The 19,458-nt window shown below is 45.6% G+C and overlaps 1 protein-coding gene across 2 annotated transcripts in view; it reads right to left on the bottom strand.

Moving 5' to 3' along the window:
• Positions 1-18,507, bottom strand: part of TMCO1 (transmembrane and coiled-coil domains 1) — a 222,114-nt gene extending 203,607 nt beyond the window's left edge. For both annotated transcript variants that reach the window (XR_015308471.1, XM_086956986.1), the window contains exons 1-2: positions 18,385-18,507; positions 1,074-1,151 (exon numbers count right to left, since the gene is read on the bottom strand). Coding sequence is in view for 1 of the 2 variants with exons in the window: in XM_086956986.1 (XP_086813112.1) it covers positions 1,074-1,151; positions 18,385-18,454 (148 nt within the window). In the remaining variant the exon portion in view is untranslated. The remainder of the gene's footprint in view (positions 1-1,073; positions 1,152-18,384) is intronic.
• Between the last annotated feature and the right edge of the window lie 951 nt (positions 18,508-19,458).

Here is a 19,458-nt window from a genome sequence, read left to right as displayed (position 1 = left end):
TTAACTCATTGCGCTTGCGCATTGAGCTAAAAGCGCACATGCACTTCATCAAATCACCAGTCTGGTTAAACTCTGTTTAAGCCCCTATAGTCTCGCTCCGCTCAATGCGCATGCGCATTGACAGGCGAGACCTAAAAAGGGTCCCTACCCACTTCCAGGTCATTATGGACACTTTTTGCAGTCCTGAACAGCTGTGTTATCCTCTGTTGAGGTCTTTCTCTTCTTACATTGAACTAATTAGACTAAATCACCTCAAAATAATGACTTGTGGATAAAACGGCTAGCACTGGAGACAATGCCATAACGAATAGGAGCGAGGTGATTATTCTATCAATGTAGGGGCCTTAAGGCTCATCACACACAAGTCCGTGGATGCAATCAGGACACCCAAAGATAATAAAAATAAATCAGTTAAACACATGTTTTCCTAAAGATAGGGATTAGCATGCCATGGCCTCAGAGATGGAGTGGCTTATGGTGCAATAACTGTAGGGACAACAATAAGGACAACAATATTAAAGTCACTTATGCTACATCCAGGCTATACACTTCCCAGTGTCAAACTAATGTATCTGCTATATATGTCCTTCCACAAAGACAGTAGAATAAAGGGCAATCAAGCAGTGCTGGAATATAGGCAAGTATCTAGTAGTGAGCATCTGGAGCATATAACCGGTTATTTTTAAACCTACAACTACTAGTCAGATTTCTTCACTGTTTTAATCCAAACCTTTCTATGCACCAATGCAGCCCTAGGATTCCCCTCAAGCTGAACCGGGTAACATTTGTGTGATTAAATGTAAAGGAATTTCATGGATCAATTTGAGGTCATGACTGTCAAATGTTAATCAAACTGAGTTTCTGAAATTTAATTTAGCGGTTTGCCCATTCAAACAAATACAATTCTGTCATAGCCCTCCTAACTCCATTCTTTGCTAGGAATAAGCAGCTGAGATCAGGGATTTCAACCCACCTTCTAGGCAGAATCAATGCATGTTTACACCATCAAATTGATATCTACAATAGCACCACTGAGACAAAGAAGTGATTCACCAATTGTTCTTCATACTTACATTTTTTGCTTTGTTTTTCCACTTCTGCTTTTAGCCTCTTGTACTTCTCTGTCCGGTACACAAGCACCCATGTTATACCTGCAGAAAAACAAGAAAACAACATGAGAGAGCATCACTTCAAGATTCAGCAAGTCAGCCTACTAATCTCCTATAAATCTTTGGTTTTTCTTTTACGTTTCTCACACCTCTTATTAAACAGGGAATCTTGGCCGACTGTACAGTGGACTAAGATGTAATTTCAATTTCAAACGCCTCTCCCCAAACTACCGTCTGCGCCTTATCCACTTTAAGTATTTACACAGGCTCTACCGGACCCCTCTACAATTGCACAAGATGGGACTCATTGCTAGCGACCGGTGTCTGCGCTACTCTTCGCCCGCCTTTTCCCACCTCGCCTGGCTTTGCCCCAAGGTTTCTGCTTACTGGCGTGACGTATGTGCTGTCATCTCGGAGATCGCCTCCTTCCCGTTCCAACCTGACCCTCTGCTTTGCCTTTTAGGCGTAGACAAATTATGCCCAAATGCCTCCCGCAAACTTATCGCTATGCTCTTGGTTCTTGCGCGGAGCAGGATTTCCATGTGCTGGGGTCGCCGGCCCATGCCGAAGGTAGCCCTTTGGCTTTATGACACATATTGCTGGCAGACCCTCCTGTCCGAATTCTGGGACCTTATGCCGGCTAGATCCCGCCCATTGGATATTTGGGGTCCGCTCATCTCCTACCTCCTAAGTCACACTTCCCAGCCCCCGGCGACCTCTCCTGCTCTCCCCGCGAGGGAAGGTCAATGAGTCCCCTCCTCTCTGCCCCTTTCCTTCCCTGAATCTCAGTGCCCCCTACCCATCACACATGGTGCAGTGCATGTCCATTTCTCCTCATTGGTATGGTTGTCTCCCCGACCTATTATATTGATTTATTTATGGTATTATGTACGTGCTATTTTTGGATCTTTTCTGTTGTATTGCAGTGCATAGTATTCTGTTATGGTGCAACTCTAATTTTGTCGTGTCTCAAATTCAAATAAAGGTTTATGAAATTTGAACAAAAAAAAAAGATGTACTTTCAATTTTACCACAAGAAGTGCTATATACACTGTAGATATTCAGGGCCTAATGGGTCTCTGAATAATATTGGTCAAAGATGTATAGCGCGATGCTGGGATTACAAAGCCTAAAGTGTCATTTACAAAAAGGGGTTTGAGAAAGGTAAAAAAAAAAACGCAATCATTATTGACACCACTCTGGGTTGAGGACAGTGTGCATGGGCAAAGAGTAAATTCACTTTGTTGTTCAGACACCATTTTAAAATTTAAAAAAAACACTGCTACAAAAGTGTACGAGATTTACAGTGACAATGCTATAGAAAGGCTACATAGGATCATGGCACACATATGGCTCTGGTCTCAGTGAAGAGCAGTTCTTCAGTGGTGTACAGGATGGCAGTTTCTTGGTGGTATAGCACAGAAGAGGTAGCACTTCTCCAAGTGGAGGAGACCTGCAATTCGAGGACAGTGCCAAAGGCACAGAACTGAAGATGGGGCCCCTAACGAAGCCATTCTTTTAAGTTCAAGCTAAGAGCTTGAAGATATGAACCAAATATAGCTGTTTTGTGCTGTTTGGGAAGTGTGAGATGAAGACACCTGCTCCGCAAAGTAAGTCATTAAGTATGGTGATAAAAGGTGCAGGAAATTGCAATTCTGCATTGGTCACTGTGGTACTGTACTCACGGGTTAGAGGAATTCATACCTTTGGGGTATCTAAAGCACTTGTAGAAGGTTGGGGTCTTCGTCACTTCCATTTCAAATAACTGGATGCGCTCACAGAGCATTACTTGGGGATAAAGCTCCCCAAAGATGGCGCCAACCCTTTGATGGCGGATCTGATACCGATGTTAATCAACTGAAAGTACACGAGCAAGTCGTTGCACATTCACTAGGGTGGGGCCAGACAGGAGTTGAACCAAGTGGTGCAGTACAATGAATGTTTTGAGGTGTTTGCATGTCAAATATATAGCTATTCTATTCGCTGAATCCAAGAACCAGGCATTTGATGCCCACATTAGAACGGCAACATGAGGTTCAGCCCTTCAAGAGATGTAAATCATTCTCCACTGCCTTTCAAGGGATCAGACTGTCTTTATCATTTACTCCAACACATTTCCCTTTAAGCACACAGCATGGAGGAGGTGCTCTTCCTTTATGGAGAACTGCCAGTCTCAAACAGCCGGGTACTGCTGGTCTCTGTATCCTCTAGATTACCAAAAGGAGGGTATTTAAAGAGCAGATTGACAGCAAGGAATAAGTCAATGATAATGGTGGTTCGGACTGATTGAGGTTGAACTGTAGTTGAGGGAATATTGCAGATGCAAGAGGAGGTTCACCTAACTGCCTACAGGGAATCAAGACCAGCAAATCATATCATATGGTGTTCCGTGACAAAGAGATGCACGTTTAAGGAGAAGAAGTTTAACATCTATCCACTTTGTGGCTTGAGCAATAAAAGCATGAGTGGCAGAATAGGAGGATCAGTGCTTAGAGCAGGCAGCAATGAGCTGGAGACATGTTCATCCACGGAGGGTAAACTACTTCAATTCAAGTAGAACAATGGCTGATGTGGGTTAACCAGTAACGACGAGCATTCAGAAAATGCTACGATTCATACTGTCTTTTTTTAAACAGTTTTCTAGGACAGTGAAGAATGTTTTAAGGAACCAGTCATTACTTGTTTTGAGCATTACTGAACAAATCCATGGGCTCTGATAATTCTAGTCTGAATAAAAGGCATAGCAAAGAGCGAGAGAAAAAGAGCGAGAGAAAAAGAGTGAGAGCAAAAGAGTGAGCAAACACAAGAGGCGGCGGAGAGATACAGAGAGTGAAAATAAGAGAAAGAACAATCAAAATACCACATAGCATGTGAACAAGAGCTTAAATTAGAAAGAGCGAAACAGAGCCTGAGAAAGATTTTGAAAGGACATGAAAGAGCACAAAAAATAGTCAAGGAGATCAAGAAATAATGAAAAGTAACATTTGACTTTCTGGCCACTTGCCCCTGAATAGTCATGAACAGATTATATACCACTGCCTACAAAAAGAAAAATAAATTACACCTCTCTCTACCTGACCATGGAGTTATGCCCTGAATTTTTAAAGCTCCCTCCAATGTTCTGTCCTACTGGGATTCCTTGACCACGTAGATGTTTTCTTGCTAGGACCCCCCGCCCCATTAGCATGGCAATAAGAGGGGTTTCTCAACACATGCTCCACTGCCATGTGGAGAGTAGCTAAATAAGAGTGCTGTTTGGTTAGACTAATTCTTGAACATATATCTGTGCGAATGATACAAGTCTTAACATGGTAGCAGTAGTAAGAAGAGCTAAAAGATAATTCAGAACTCTATAAAGTGTTCACAGTTGCCTAAATAGGGAAAATTAAGGATAAGGTGTTGCAGTCCAGCTGAGATGGGCGAGTGGCCGGATGCCAAATCTGAAGTCAATAAAAGGGCACCATGACATGCATACGTTTAGGACTAACTTAAGCTACTCATCATTTTTTTTTCCTGCGACATACCTTCTGTTTAATGCTGCATAATAACGTGAACACAAAAGATGGGCACAGCAAAATGTTAGATTCTCGGGATAAGGCAACTAATACTAGATTGTCTGGGAAGAATTACATTAACCTAGCCATGCACGTAGCATGTTGCGGTCATACAAATGGGGACAGGCATTTGGCGACCAATGAGATTAGGAGGCTTACTTAACATATGAGAGCTAATGGGATCAGTAAATAATTAAGCAAGCCCTGCTGCTCAACAGATGCGAGTCCTGGCTGACTGGCAGCACCCAATCTGCTTTTAAAAGTAGCAATATGCTCTCCAGTATACCAACTAAGGCACTATGACAAAAAAAATACCTTCATCAAATATACATAAGGAGACCACCCATTTGTTCAACAGGCTTTAATCAAGTCTTAAATTCCACCTGAAAAAATATCTGAAGAAAATAAATAAATAAACAAGCATTTGCAATGCAATCGGTCTCGCAATAGAAAAGTTTGAGCTTTTGGTGTGTAAAATGTAAAAAAAAAAAAAAAAAAACATTTTGTTTATGTTTTTAGAATTATAAAAAGTATTAATTTTGTTATTAGAAATGCCAATAGTTATAACGTTAGCAAATGTTCCATCTATAGCATTAGTAAAGGTACATGTTTAGTTTCCCCCTGTCTTACATGTATTGATCTGACAAATCACAATGTTTTAACAAGAACAGAAGTGAAAACATTTAACATCTTTTTATGACATTTGTAATAAAGCTTTAAACATTGACAGAAAATATTTGAAACAGTTGTTGTTGAATGGTTGCACAGATTGATGTTGTGGTGGCGCTGAGTAATGTTGTTTTGGGGACAAGTGATGCTGTCGCGTTCATTGATGCTGTTGTAGCGCATAGTGATGTTGTGGTGCCCCTGAGTGATGGTGTAGTGGTGCTGAGTGGTGCTGTGGTGGTGCTGAGTGGTGCAAGTGTGCACTGCCGGCTGGTGGTGTGTGTGCCTGGTGGAAGCGTGCACTGACGGCTGGTGGTGTGTGTGCCTGGTGAAAGCGTGCACTGACACTGGTGGTGTGTGCCTGGTGAAAGCGTGCTCCGACGGCTGGTGGTGTGTGGGTGCCTGGTGAAAGCGTGCACTGATGGCTGGTGGTGTGTGGGTGCCTGGTGAAAGCGTGCACTGATGGCTGGTGGTGTGTGGGTGCCTGGTGAAAGCGTGCACTGATGGCTGGTGGTGTGTGGGTGCCTGGTGAAAGCGTGCACTGATGGCTGGTGGTGTGTGGGTGCCTGGTGAAAGCGTGCACTGATGGCTGGTGGTGTGTGTGTGCCTGGTGAAAGCGTGCACGGACGCTGGTGGTGTGTGCCTGGTGAAAGCGTGCACCGACGGCTGGTGGTGTGTGTGTGCCTGGTGAAAGCGTGCACGGACGCTGGTGGTGTGTGCCTGGTGAAAGCGTGCACCGACGGCTGGTGGTGTGTGTGTGACTGGTGAAAGCGTGCACTGATGGCTGGTGGTGTGTGGGTGCCTGGTGAAAGCGTGCACTGATGGCTGGTGGTGTGTGTGTGCCTGGTGAAAGCGTGCACTGACGTCTGGTGGTGTATGCCTGGTGGAAGTGTGCACTGACAGCTGGTGGTGGTGTGTGTGTGTGTGCCTGGTGGAAGCGTGCACTGACGGCTGGTGGTGTTTGTGCCCGGTGAAATTGTGCACTGACAGCTGGTGGTGTTTGTGCCCGGTGAAAGCATGCACTGACGACTGATGGTGTCTGTGCCTGGTGAAACTGTGCACTGACGGTGTGGTTGTGCGTGTGGTTGTGCGTGTGGTTGTATGTGTGGTTGTATGTTGTATGGCGGGCGTGAAACTTAAAGTACGGCCGGCCGGAAAAAAATAATTATGGGAGGAGAAGCCCTTTGATATGGCGTCACGGCATGGCGGCCGTGAAAAAATACAATTAGGAGAGGAGAGAGTGGTGAGGAGAGTGGTGTTGAGAGGGGAGAGTGGTGTTGAGAGGGGAGGAGAGAGTCAGGCCTGGAGAGAGTGAGGAGAGGGGTGAGTGAGGAGAGGGAAGAGAGGGTAGAGGGAGAGAGGGAGGGTAAGAAGAGAGGGGGGACGAGAGCAAAGGACAGAGGGGAGAAAGAGGGGAGGGAGAAAAAGGAGAGCAGGGGGAAGGTAGAGGGGGAGAGAGAGAGAGAGAGAGAGAGAGAGAGAGAACAGAGAGAGAGAACAGAGAGAGCAAAGGACAGAGGGGCGAAAGAAAAAGGAGAGCAGGGGAAGGTAGAGGGGGAGAGAGGGAGAGAGAGAACAGAGAGAGAGAGAGAGAGAACAAGAGAGAGAGAGAGAACAAGAGAGAGAGAGAGAACAAGAGAGAGAGAGAGAACAAGAGAGAGAGAGAGAGAGAGAGAGAGAGAGAGAACAAGAGAGAACTAGAGAGAGAGAGAGAGAGAGAACAAGAGAGAGAGAGAGAGAACAAGAGAGAGAGAACTAGAGAGAGAGAGAGAGAGAGAGAGAACTAGAGAGAGAGAGAGAGAGAGAACAAGAGAGAGAGAGAACAAGAGAGAGAACTAGAGAGAGAGAGAGAGAGAGAACAAGAGAGAGAACTAGAGAGAGAGAGAGAGAGAGAACAAGAGAGAGAACTAGAGAGAGAGAGAGAGAGAGAGAACAAGAGAGAGAACTAGAGAGAGAGAGAGAGAGAGAACAAGAGAGAACAAGAGAGAGAGAGAGAGAGAGAGAACAAGAGAGAGAGAGAGAGAGAACAAGAGAGAGAGAGAACAGAGAGAACAGCGAGAGCGAGAGCGAGAACGAACCATGTTATCACCTCCAGCAGATGTAAAGGTACTCTAAATAATACACGAAAAAAAGGCATCAGCTAACTCCACCTTAAAAGGCTAGTACGGGTCAAGAGCAATCAAACAAAAGCAGAGGACATGTGTGCCCTCTGCTTAAGGATCGGGATGCCTTAAGCAGCTGAATGGGAACACCATTCCATGTAGCAGCTCATTAGCTCATGGTGGTGGTGAGTGTTTCTGCTGAGTGGTACTGTGGATGTCTTTGAACCACTAAGATGTGACTGACTGGAAAATGTGCACTAAACGAAGACGACTTCACATTGAGCGAGGATAGGCGTGGGTGTATTCTAGTGGCCAAACTGTGTAGTAAACACGCATGGAGGACAAATAAATAGAGAAAGGAACGACAAATAAATGTATTTGCGTAAATAACTGAAATGCCAAATAACAGTAGCTTCGCACACTGCAAGATTTTCGAATACATAAACCTCACAGGGAAGCGAGGAACAACATTTATAATGGGGCCAGTAATATCTAGTTACATGAGCAAAGTACTCAACCTCACGTTTACATACAGAAAAGGCTTTCCTAGAAAGAGTACACACAAGTAAGGGGAAATGGCCACGAGAAATAAAGGTTCACACTCATCCACTGAATTACCAGTCTTTCCAGCTTATAAACACTGCCAAACGACCACATATGGTTAAACACGGGCACATACAAATATAGTACCCACACGCATGTTTGTCAGCGGCTGGAGGAAGCTGGCGCGCGCAGGCCCGATTCATCTCTGGAGCTCGGTCTTTCCCGACTGTCAGCTGTATTTGTATTTATTGGGTCAGCATCTCCAACAGAAATTCTGCACAGGGTGCGCAATAAATATAGATCACTTGCAGGACGGCAGATGAAACAATACAGTGGCATAGCCAGAGATGTCCCAGTGGCATCACATTTGGTCAAAGTGGCACCCGTATTTCCCAATGCTTACAAATCGCAAAGATGCACTATATAACAAGCAGCTGAAAAGGAACACTTAGATAAGGAGTCACGGCCTAGCATCTGGCGGAGAGCGAGGGATAGAGAGGAGGCGGGGCGGGGAGCAGAGCCGGGGAAGCACATGTGAGTCATGGCCTGCGGCCGTGAATAAGTGACGGCGGGGGGCGGGCCAGCGGAACCCTTTGATGTGGCAAATGCTGCTGGCAGGGGGAAGGCATCCATTCTCAGAAGCTTCTAGCATCAGGTCACATTGTTAAAGTTTTCTAAATGGTAGGCGCAGGAATGAGGTCATGAGATGCAGTGAGGCTGGGAGGAAGTGTCCTTCATAGGCATCTAAATAAAGTCTTGATGCTTCACTACTTTACACACAAAGCAATTTGTTAACTTGACATTGCAGGTCACCCGCACAAACCCTGTCTCAGTGCTAAGCAGGGGCTTCGGGTTAATGTATCAGTCTGGCATCATTAAACGAAGCCTGCTGAAGGTCACATTGTTACCTGTTAGCTCAACAGAATTTCAACACTATGTTGCTGACCTTCGAATCACGGCCTTCCCACTGGACCAAAATATTGTGTAATTCTGGGCAGATGCTCCATGTTTTTTAAAAAGTGTAAAAACGTGCACAGCAAAAAAACAAAGTATGCTGTTAGGTTGTCTCATTTTCATGTCCACTCCTCAACTCCCCTCCCCCACCCAAAACCCTGTTGCAACTTGCCCCCCCCCCACTGGTATAATGCACCCTTTCCTGCTTGAGATGTCGGAGGTTTCAAACCTGTTGGTCCAACCAGATTCTTGGTGTTTCTTCAGGACCTAGAAGGTCCATATTCTACACCTAGAGAGGGATGTGTAGTGCCAGGTACTCCCCTAATCTGAAAATACCTCTGTATAGGATTGTCCAACCTAGATAGACAAAGTAGAAAGACAGTATAAATATAGGCTTATAACATTGGTAAGTAGATGCTGCTTAGTGTAGTACACGGATTGCTGAAGTCTCCTCATGGCATACAATCTTTTTACTATTCCGATCCCCCAAAACAAGCCTTTCTAAACCCTCCCTCTGACTCTTCCATCTCCACCTCCCTTTTTACTCATCCCATCCACCTCCCTTTTACTCATCCCAAGCCTCCTCCTACTGCTATGAGCTCTGCAAAAAAAAATAACTAAATCCTTCCCTTCTATCCCTTTTCAGTCCAAACAACAGACTAATATGTTCACCACTCAAATTAATTTCATATTTCACTATACTAATTCACCACTAATCCTTTATGGATTTCGGAGTAGCGTGCTACTCGCCGAAAAAGCACTTTAACACCTCATATGGGGTAGCACGCGCTATACAAATGCAAGTCTTTTTACCTCTTCTACCCTTTCGCTATCCAAATAACTGACTAACACATCCACCACTCAAATTACTTTCATATTTCACTATACTAATCCACCACGTATCCTTTATGGGTTCCAGAGTAGCGTGCTACTCGCCCAAAAAACACTTCAACCCCCCAAATCAGGGGTAGCAAGCGCTATGTAAATGCAAACCCTTTTCCCTTCTCTACACCTCCACTATCTTTCTCAATCCAAATAACTTACTAACCTATCCATCACTCAAATTACTTTCATATTTTCACTATAATTCACCACTAATCCTTTATGGGTTGAGGAGTAGCATGCTACTCGCCGAAAAAGTGATTTGACGCCTCGTCTGGGGTAGTAAGCTCTATATAAATACAATCACAATACAATGTTGTGGAATGGTGCAGAGTGGAGTGGCATACAGGGTGTTGAGTGGAGTAGAATGTCAGAGTGGAATGACGTACAATGGAATAGGGTTTTGCAGAAAAGAGTAGTGTATAGTGGAGTGGCGTAGAGGGAGTTTTGAAAAGCACTGTAGAGTGGAGTAGCAGTGTAGAGTGTGAGAGTGGAGTGTTGTAGAGTGGCCTAGAGTGAAGTTGTGTAAAGAATAGTGGTGCAGAGTAGATTGGCATAGAGCGTAGGGGCTTAGAGTGCATTGGTTATGAATAAAGTGGTGAAGAGTGCGTTGGTGTACAATAGAGATGCGCAGGGTGGAGTGGCGCTGGGTGGAGCAAAGTGGTCCAGGATAGAGTGTAGTGGTGTAGAGTGCAGAGTAGCACAGAGTTGAGTGGAGAGTGTAGTCTTGCAGTGTAGAGTGTCTTAGAGTATAGTGGTGTAGAGTGAAGTGGAGTAGAATAGATTGGTTTAGAGACTGCAGTGGTTAGAATAGAGTGCAGTACCGTAGAGTAGAGCGGTGCAGCGTAGAATGCGGTGGCGTAGAGTGGAGCAAAGTAGATTGTTTTAGAGTGGAGAGAAGAAACAGAGTAGAGTGGTGCAGGGTAAAGTGCAGTTGTGTAGAGCAGATAAGAGTGGCGAAGAGTGGATAGCATAGAGTGCACCGGCGTAGAGTGAAATGGTACAGATAATTGGTGTAGAGTACAATGGCATAGATTACATTTAAAGTGGCATGGAGTGGAATAGCCAAGAGTGCAGTGGTGCATAGAGAGTAGAGAGGAGCGCATTGGGGTAGTGATGCAGAGTAGAGAGGCGTAGAGTGAAGTGGTGTCGAGTGGAATGGTGCAGAGCAGAGTGCAATAACGCAGTGTGGAGTGGCGTAGTGTGCAGAGTAGCGTGCAGTGGTGTAAAGTGGAGTACGCATGGTGTGGTAACCATTACAGACAACGCATCTTCAATTGAAATGACCATTACATTTGCAAAAATACAGTTTTACTGATAAAAGTATACAGCGCACAAACTGCAATGTGTGGAAATATCACCTAGTGTATTGATTTGTTTTGATGGTTTAAAAATATTTGCTTTCCCCACACTTCAGAATTACTCCAAGTAACCAGCATGATGGTCACATAAATCCTCTCACTTTCAAGTCGGAGAAAGAAAAGTAAAAACCAAGCTCCTTCGGAAGACCGAGCATGACATATGACCTGTGTATTTGACTGCACAGAAAAATGTGACAAGATAAGAACAAGCTTCAGAAGCCTGTTTACAGAAAGGGAGAACTCAGAAGGCTACTGGAAATACAGTTTGGGCAAGGGAAGGGACAAACTCGAGCTGGACAGCCTAAACCAAACAAAGCCAGCAAATAGAAAGTAAGAAAATGTGAGTTACAAACCAAAAAGCCAATGGTAAGCAATGAGCAGAATGTATTTAATGGGAAGCTTTCCGAATGTTAGCAAACCAGGTCGAATAGACTTTGACCTAAAAAAACAGCAGTGACCAAATTACTTCTGGGATGCCCTTAGGCACTCAACTCCTCCTTCATGGAAGTATGTTTCTCCATTTGCTCGATTCTACCACAGGTCTAGCATCTCCTTTCCCTTCCTATTCTGCAACATTGCTGGTTTTAAATTACAATGTTCACGTCTCCCCAATGACATCAGCTCGATTTGGAAAATCATGCATCCTTATTATAACCGCCTTCCTTGCATCTCCTTCCTTTCTGCATCTTAAAACACCACCACTGTCAAGATGAACGCAGAGCTAATCCTCCTCCCCTCGTTTGTAACATACTTTCCTGTAAAAACCTCTGCTTTTTATGGCTAGGTTTGCCCTATACCAACCACATGCAACCATAGGCATTGTACATCACAACAGTATTATTTCATCTTATTTCATCAGTACAAAAATCCCGACTGAGCTTCCCCAGAACAACTGATCTTCATGAAATGCAATGCAATGATTCAAGAAGGTCATCTTTGTTTGATCGTGTTATTACAATAGCCAGTATATATTGCATTAGAAAAGTACGTTATCAATTGTAGCCTTCTCCCCAGCGACAGCTAGGGTGAGAACAGGGGAAACTGTGTCATCCTCTTGCTCGGGGGGACGCAACAAGGTTGCTCGGTATCACTGCTGCTGTTCGCGCTGGCGATAGAACAGTTGGCGGTGCGAGCTAGATCGGGGAGGCATTACACTGGGCTGGAGGTGAGGGAAGAAGTGCATTACATATCACTTTATGCAGACGATTTACTGATGTTTTTGGCTTCCCCGGGCGAGGTTTTAGCAGGAGCGACTGCGCTATTACGGATGTTTGGGGAGGTATCGGGCTGTGCGTGAATTGGGATAAGACTTGTTTGTTCCCAGTGCATCGGGTGATGGAAACCCCGACTACACTGGATGGAATAAGATGGGAACCATGCTGCCTACCATACTTAGGTACCAACATTTATCATGAGCAGGTGGATATGTTGGAGGGTAATGTGAATAGAGCAGTGCGGGGGATTTAAGGGACCATGGCGTATTGGAGTACTTTGCCACTATCGTTGGCAGGAAGAGTAGCGCTGCCTAGATTACTCCATTTCAGGACGATGCCGATTTGGATCCCTGGCTCGGTATTTAAGATGCTTAGAACTATGGTAGGGGGATTTCTGTGGGGGAGCGGTAGGCGGCGGGTGGCACTGAACACGATGATGAGGCCTCGAGCAGAAGGAGGGTGGGCGGTTCCAGACTTTGAGTTGTATTATTTAGCAGCCCAGCTGCAATGGCTCACACAGGCGGTGGCTCGGGAGTACAGGGGGCCGGAAGGACCAGAATACCGATCGTTTCGGCGGCATGTTCTGTCTTTTGTTGTTCTTGGCCAGCGGTTGCAGGTCAATTCATTGACATGCGAGGAGAAGGCATTGAGAGTGTGCTGGAACAGAAGCAGTCGTGGGGGGGGCGTTATACAGCTATAGGCTCCGGAGAAACCTCTGGGTATGTGCACAGCCTTCCCACATGGGGAGACTGGTCTGCGCTGGCTGAGTGGGAGGATCTGGGGTTGCAAATGGTAGGGGACCTGTATGGGGAGGGAGCCCTCTTGCCTTTTCAGGCGCTGCAGGATCGATATGGTTTGCCCAGGGGCGACTTCCTGCTGCATGCAGCTCTGGTGTCTGCGATCCAGAAGCACTGGGGGGGGGGGGGGGGGGGGGGGAGGGTTGATGGAACCGCAAACGTCCTCGACATGTCAGTATGTTGTAATGGCAGCGGGGACGGTGAAGGCAGTAACATGCCTGTACAGGAGAATGGTGGAGGAGGGAACTGCAACCAATGAATCAGTTATGAGGAAAATGGGAGATGGATCTGGGCAAGGATATTCAGGAAACAACTTGGGCTAAGATAGTGGAGAGGGCGTGGAACGGCACACGGAATGCTAGATTCAAACTTATTCATTTCTATATTTTTTACATAGGGCGTACCTAACCCCAAAGCAGATAAATATTTTAATGTGGATTCAGCATGTTGCCCAAGAGGTCATTTGAATGCTTCAGACTTTCGACATATGATGTGGAGCTTTCCGCAGCTTGGCACATACTGGGAGGAGGTGGTTGAGGTTCTGTGGGGAGTGACGGATAGGCAGATAGAGCCCGACATGGGGGCATGTATGTTTCACTGGTTTCCTCATACAGCGCGAACTAAGATCACAAGTAAATTAATTGACCTGGGGTTATTATTAGCTAAGCGAGAACTAGCGAGGCAGTGGAAATCTAAGCAGGGCCCTAGCATGGAGCAATGGAGGGCGGAACTCACGACCGGTGGCCAGTGAGAGTATGGTCATGTTCCAGGGCGAACAATGAGAAAGCGATGGAAAGTGCACAGGCGTGGGAGGCCTTGGTGGTATTATTGAAGTTGAAAGAACTGGACTCAGACACTGACTCCTTGGATACTCCACAGGAAGCTACAAGAGCACACAGTGTCTAGATAGGACTGAGCTGGTTGCGGGGGGGGACAGAAGTGGGCTAGGAGAGGATATGATCGGGATGCAGCCTGAAACAGATGGGAGAACTGCACGCCCCTGCACAAAGATGATAGTTGTTGATCCTCGTTTCGATTACTTGGAGCACACCGGTGGTAGGGGCTGGGAAGAGGTGAGCAAATATGGGGGCACAAAGCTAGGATTTTATTCTTTTGAGGGATACAGCTGACAGTGTGTACTGATTTACACACTAATGGAAGGAGAGGAAGTCTGGTAGTTCACTGCCCTGATGTACACACTGATGGAAGGAGAGAAGTCTGGTAGTTCACTGCCCTAATCACTAAGTACATGAATATGAGCTCGACAGCAGACAGTAACTACCTGTACAATGTAACATGCACTGTGATCCTATTGATATTGCGCCTTGTAAATAGGGGTTTGTGTGTGTTGAAAATCAATAAAATACTTAAAAAAAATAATTAGTCTTCTCTAACTGCCTCAAATCATGACCCAGAAAAAATAATGAAGTTTAGACCAATGGTGCAAGTTATCAACCAGGGTCAGGAGAAAGCCAGACTTTTCTCACAAGCAAATCCTGGGTCATAAACATCCAAACCGTTAGTTCTACAAAAACACCACCTAAAGGAAATGCAATGGCTTACTGGTCATCATTCAGCTAAGAAAGGTGTAAAAAGAAGCTGTACTGCTAGACCTGGGCACTTGGAGACATGGCAGCCTCATGGAGAAGCAATACAAGTCTGGTTAAGACGGTCTTTTTTTCAATCCTAGTCGGTCTCACACTGACATGTTACCTGTTAATGTTTTAAATTATTTTTGTTATAGTCATTTTATGTCATGTAAATGATTTTAAGGCTTCTAATTTCACATTATGACCAAACCTAGATCTCCACAATAGATGGGCTAGATGAGGCATTTTACCTGCTCCTGTTATATGTAGAACTCGTCGAGCAGTATCAAAAGTGAAAATGCCTATTTTTTCCAACTAGATCAAGACACAGAATATTGGAAATACAATGCTCAGCATAGACTCCTTACTGCGTACGTTAGGGGGAAAGTTCCAATTAAATACAGTGTGCACAGTTTATCACAATCAAAACGGGCAATATCCACGATGCAAATAATATGCGTTTCATTTATGGTTGAAGCGAAAGAGTACTTAAAGTGGCGATTAAAGGATAAAAAAAAACTAGGATTTTTCAGCCCAACCACGATTTAACATAACGTACAAGATGGAACATAATGCTTACTAATGCATGCCAGTAAGTTAAACTAGGGTTCAAGTTTCAACAAGCATTTACAATGCAACGGTCTCGCCTTTGCAAAAGTTAGTTATTGGCATTGTAAATGCCAACATTTTTATTTATGTGTTGGTTTTGAAAACAGATAAATAAATGGCATTGTCATTTACATTGCCAATAGCTTAATCTCTCACAAATGCGAGACCTATTGCATTTGCACCCACACACACACACACCCCCACACAGAGCCACACATGCCGAAGTTGCACAGCTGGGGCCTGCCAAAGAGACACACAGAGAGGAAGTTCCGTCGATAATTTTGAAATACAAATCAACGTGCAGTCAAAACACTATGCCCAAAAGCAATTCAAACGTCGCACAAACTACAGCCACAGTGCTTGGGAAGTTATGTGAAAGAGTAAATTATCCACACCAATAAACGTCTCCAAGGCCTCCAAACAAGGGATGCGAAGCTCCATCCCGCATGCACACAGTGCACACAACCCCACACTCCGCATACACACAACCCCACACCCCGCATACTCACAGTGCACTGATCCCCACAACCCGCATACACTGTGCACACAACCTCACACTCTGCAAATACAATGCACAGAAATCCGCATACTCACAGTGCACTGAAGCCCCCATCGTGCTTACACACTGCACAGAACCACACACCCCGCATACTCTCAGTGCACTGAACCCAACACCCTGCATACACACTGTGCACAGAACCCCACACCCTGCATACTCCCAGTGCACTGAAGCCCACACCTAGGAATGGGACATGCCCCCACGGAGCCACACAAGGACTCAGAAGCTTTTTTTGGGCACCGTTGGGGCAGCCCGCTGCCCTCCGGGGCCGCCCTACACTGAAAAGAGCCCTGCCCCAGCCCTAACTCACCGGGCTGGGGAAGATCTGTTGCCTACGCGGCGGGGCAGGGGCAGGCACCGGCAATGTGCATCGGGCCCCTCCGCATCTCTGCAACTCTCGGTGGCGCCTGCGGGGCTCTCACTCCTCAGGAGAGCCCCACCTTCGCAGCTCCAGACCTCACGATGCGCCGGCCTTCACCCGGTCCCCCATCTCGGACCGGGACTTTGAAAATGCAGCCCGCAAAGGCTCCGGGCGCATTCTTCCTCCGGGGCTCCCCCATCATCATGGGAGCCCGCAACTCCCTTGCTGCTTCCGGCGGCGGTGAAGAATCTCTGGTCTCCCTCCATCCCTCCGGGGCTCGCCCATCATCATGGGAGCCTCACAACTCCAGTGCTGCTTCCAGCGGCGGGGGGGAATTTCCGGTCTCCCTCCATCGCATGGGAGATGGGCAACGTCTCAATGGCTTCCCCCAAGCAGGGGGAAGTGGAAGTTGCCCCCTTCAGGCCCCGCCTCAGCGAGTTGGTCCCCATCCCGGGCACGGGGTAGGCACAATACATGTTGCTGCCGGAAAGGGTGCCGTGGGCTGGTAAACTGCACCGCATCTCACCAAGGCACACATCCACCCGCCGGACCGCAATCATCCCACCCGCCCAAGCTCCATGAAATAAAAAATGGCGGCAGCAAACATCGGGGGGGGGGGGGGGGTGGGGGGGAAGTGAACACCCACATGTTCATGACGGCAAAAGAGGGGCGGGGCTTAAAAAACAGCGGAACGCCCACGAACCTGCTCCGACAATTATTGACACATCTCTCTTCCAATGGCTAGCCTCCATTTATGGAGCTAGCCAATGGAAGAGAGAGGCGGGTTAAAGCCCCGTACTAAAGATCAAAAATTTCGCTTGCGCAGTGAAAGCCAGGCAAAACCTAAAAAGCCTTGGGGTCACTCAGGTGCAGGTGTCTGCAAAGTATTAGAACTGGAGGTCTTCAGTTCCATCACTGCTACTGTTTCCCTTATGGGGCATAGTCAATGTGCCAAGACTGCTACAGAAGAAACAAAGTAAACAGTCTAGAACATCGACTTGACTTGTGCACGTATAAGTCGATGCGTTTTTTTTTTTTTTAATGTTTGAAAGCTTTATTGAATGCGGTTTTAAGGCAGCAGAGATACAGTGGGAGCGCTTGGTGTTATAGAGAAAAAACCGAGATCTTACATAAAATGGTGTTCTTTATATTATTCTGACTTCGCTCTAATTCACAATGGTCACTTTTTTTAGCGGCAGAGGAAAAAACACAGGACAGTATATGAAAACAACACCAATCGCAGTTCAGTTTTTCTGGCGCCCCATCATGGGATCTGGATGACTACCGGCTGGAATTTGGAGACAAGGTGCGAGGTAACATGTCCATACATTGAAATCATTCAGTCGCAGTTGATATTTTCGAGGTTTTCTTAGGCATATCAACAAGTAATGTTACTTTATAACGTCAACTCTCTGCAGTGGTGTTCTACTTTCACTAGATGACCGTTTAGCCGAGTACCACCGTGTAAATAACAAAAAAGTGGTTACACGTGGGAATAAATTGTTGAACAACTGAACCAGTAAGCGTAATACTCTGTCACTGGTTTGGTATACAATTCCAAAATGCTATTGATTAGCCTTATCTTGAAGCGGAAACACCAAGCTCCTAGGCCTGGGTGAAGAACTTAGTGTATCTACATGCAACAATAACAAAACAAATGTCGACTGACATTAGAACATAGGACATTTATTCTATAAGAAAAACATCTACTAGGAAAATCAAAATAAACAAGACTGGTTAAATGTTGCAGTGCAAACATGTAAGCATTAGCAAGTCACTGTTGCTACCAAGTCCATACAAAGTTCCGTACGCCGTATAGGTTGTGTGCCTATGCAAAACTACTATGCGTGTATTAAGCGGTTACAGTACATAAATCGTGAGCGAGTGGAGTCCAAAAGGGAAAAAATCCTCGACAATAGTGGGTGCACTAGTCATGGTATTCATCTATATGAAAGGACAAACACCGCTTCACGTAATCTCTACAGCCCTTCGTCCACTTGACACTCAAAGCTTAAACCCAAGTCTCTCCCCTTTTCCCCTCGTACACTACAATGCAGTAGCCCTAAGCCATTCAACGTCCTTACCCTCAGCAAGCAGGGCCGTACAAATGGAAATGAAGACTATTAGCACGGTGTCTGCGAACATAGTACTCATGGTGCCGGCTGGTGAACCGCTGTCACAGAAGCTGCTGCCCCGGAAGTACAATATCACCGGAACAAAAGAGCTGGGACTTTAGAAAGTAAAAACGGACGCATAAATTCGGCACAGCGCCGCCATCTTAATTGTATTGGGTCCTTATTGGCTCGGCGACTGTGCCGAACTAAAATAACCAAATGAGACGAAAGACCTAAATGGGGGCGGTACACCAGCTAAATAAATATGGAAAGTAGGAGAAACTTTAGTAAAAGTAGTAGTAGCACTCGTAAATGTTACCACATCGTGTTGATTGTACCACAGAAAGTGTTTTGTAATACCAGCAATGGCAATGACCATTGGTCTGGCTGTTAAGAATGTTGTATGGTAATGCTAACATTCGCAAAAGTGGAGGGTGTGTGGCCTAACGGCCAGAGCTGCCGACTTTGGAGCTAGGGAACCAGGTTCCGTTGTCTCAGCATCCTGTGATTCTAGGTAAATTACTTATCTCCCGTACCTACCTAAAAGAAATATGTCCTTGTGTAACGTAACTGGTGCTCATGTAAAGCACTCCTATAACTTTGGGTTGAGTTCGCTATATAAATGTTTTTTTTTAAACCTAGGAACTAAGAGATTTTCAGAATAAAATAGGGCGAATTTATTTTCTCCATTGGCTTATATTGTAGAAGAGTTAACTTTAGTCGGGAGACAGCTCAAATAAAGCAACATTCAGGAGTCTTCGGCTTGAATAAGGTCTATTGGTATTTATGGTAATGTTACAAGTAAGTAGCATGGGAATAACTATGTATTCGTATGGAAGCAACTGTTCAATAATATTGGTGTAGGTTAAAAGGCCAGGGAACAGTTACACTGTCAAGCCAGTTATAAAAATCCATGTAGGTTAATGACTGCCCTCCTGCTACCAGAGAAAAACAACATAAATTAAATAGTTATCAAAGACACTTTATTAGCATACCAATGTTGTGCGTGTCCCTGTAAGTTCAAGCTTAGGCAGCTAGATAAAT

The sequence above is a fragment of the Lissotriton vulgaris genome, chromosome 1_1, assembly GCF_964263255.1.
Source record: "Lissotriton vulgaris chromosome 1_1, aLisVul1.2, whole genome shotgun sequence".
Lineage (NCBI taxonomy): Eukaryota > Metazoa > Chordata > Amphibia > Caudata > Salamandridae > Lissotriton > Lissotriton vulgaris.
The sequence above is the reverse complement of the archived record's forward strand: the minus strand, read 5'-3'. Positions and strand labels throughout refer to the sequence as shown.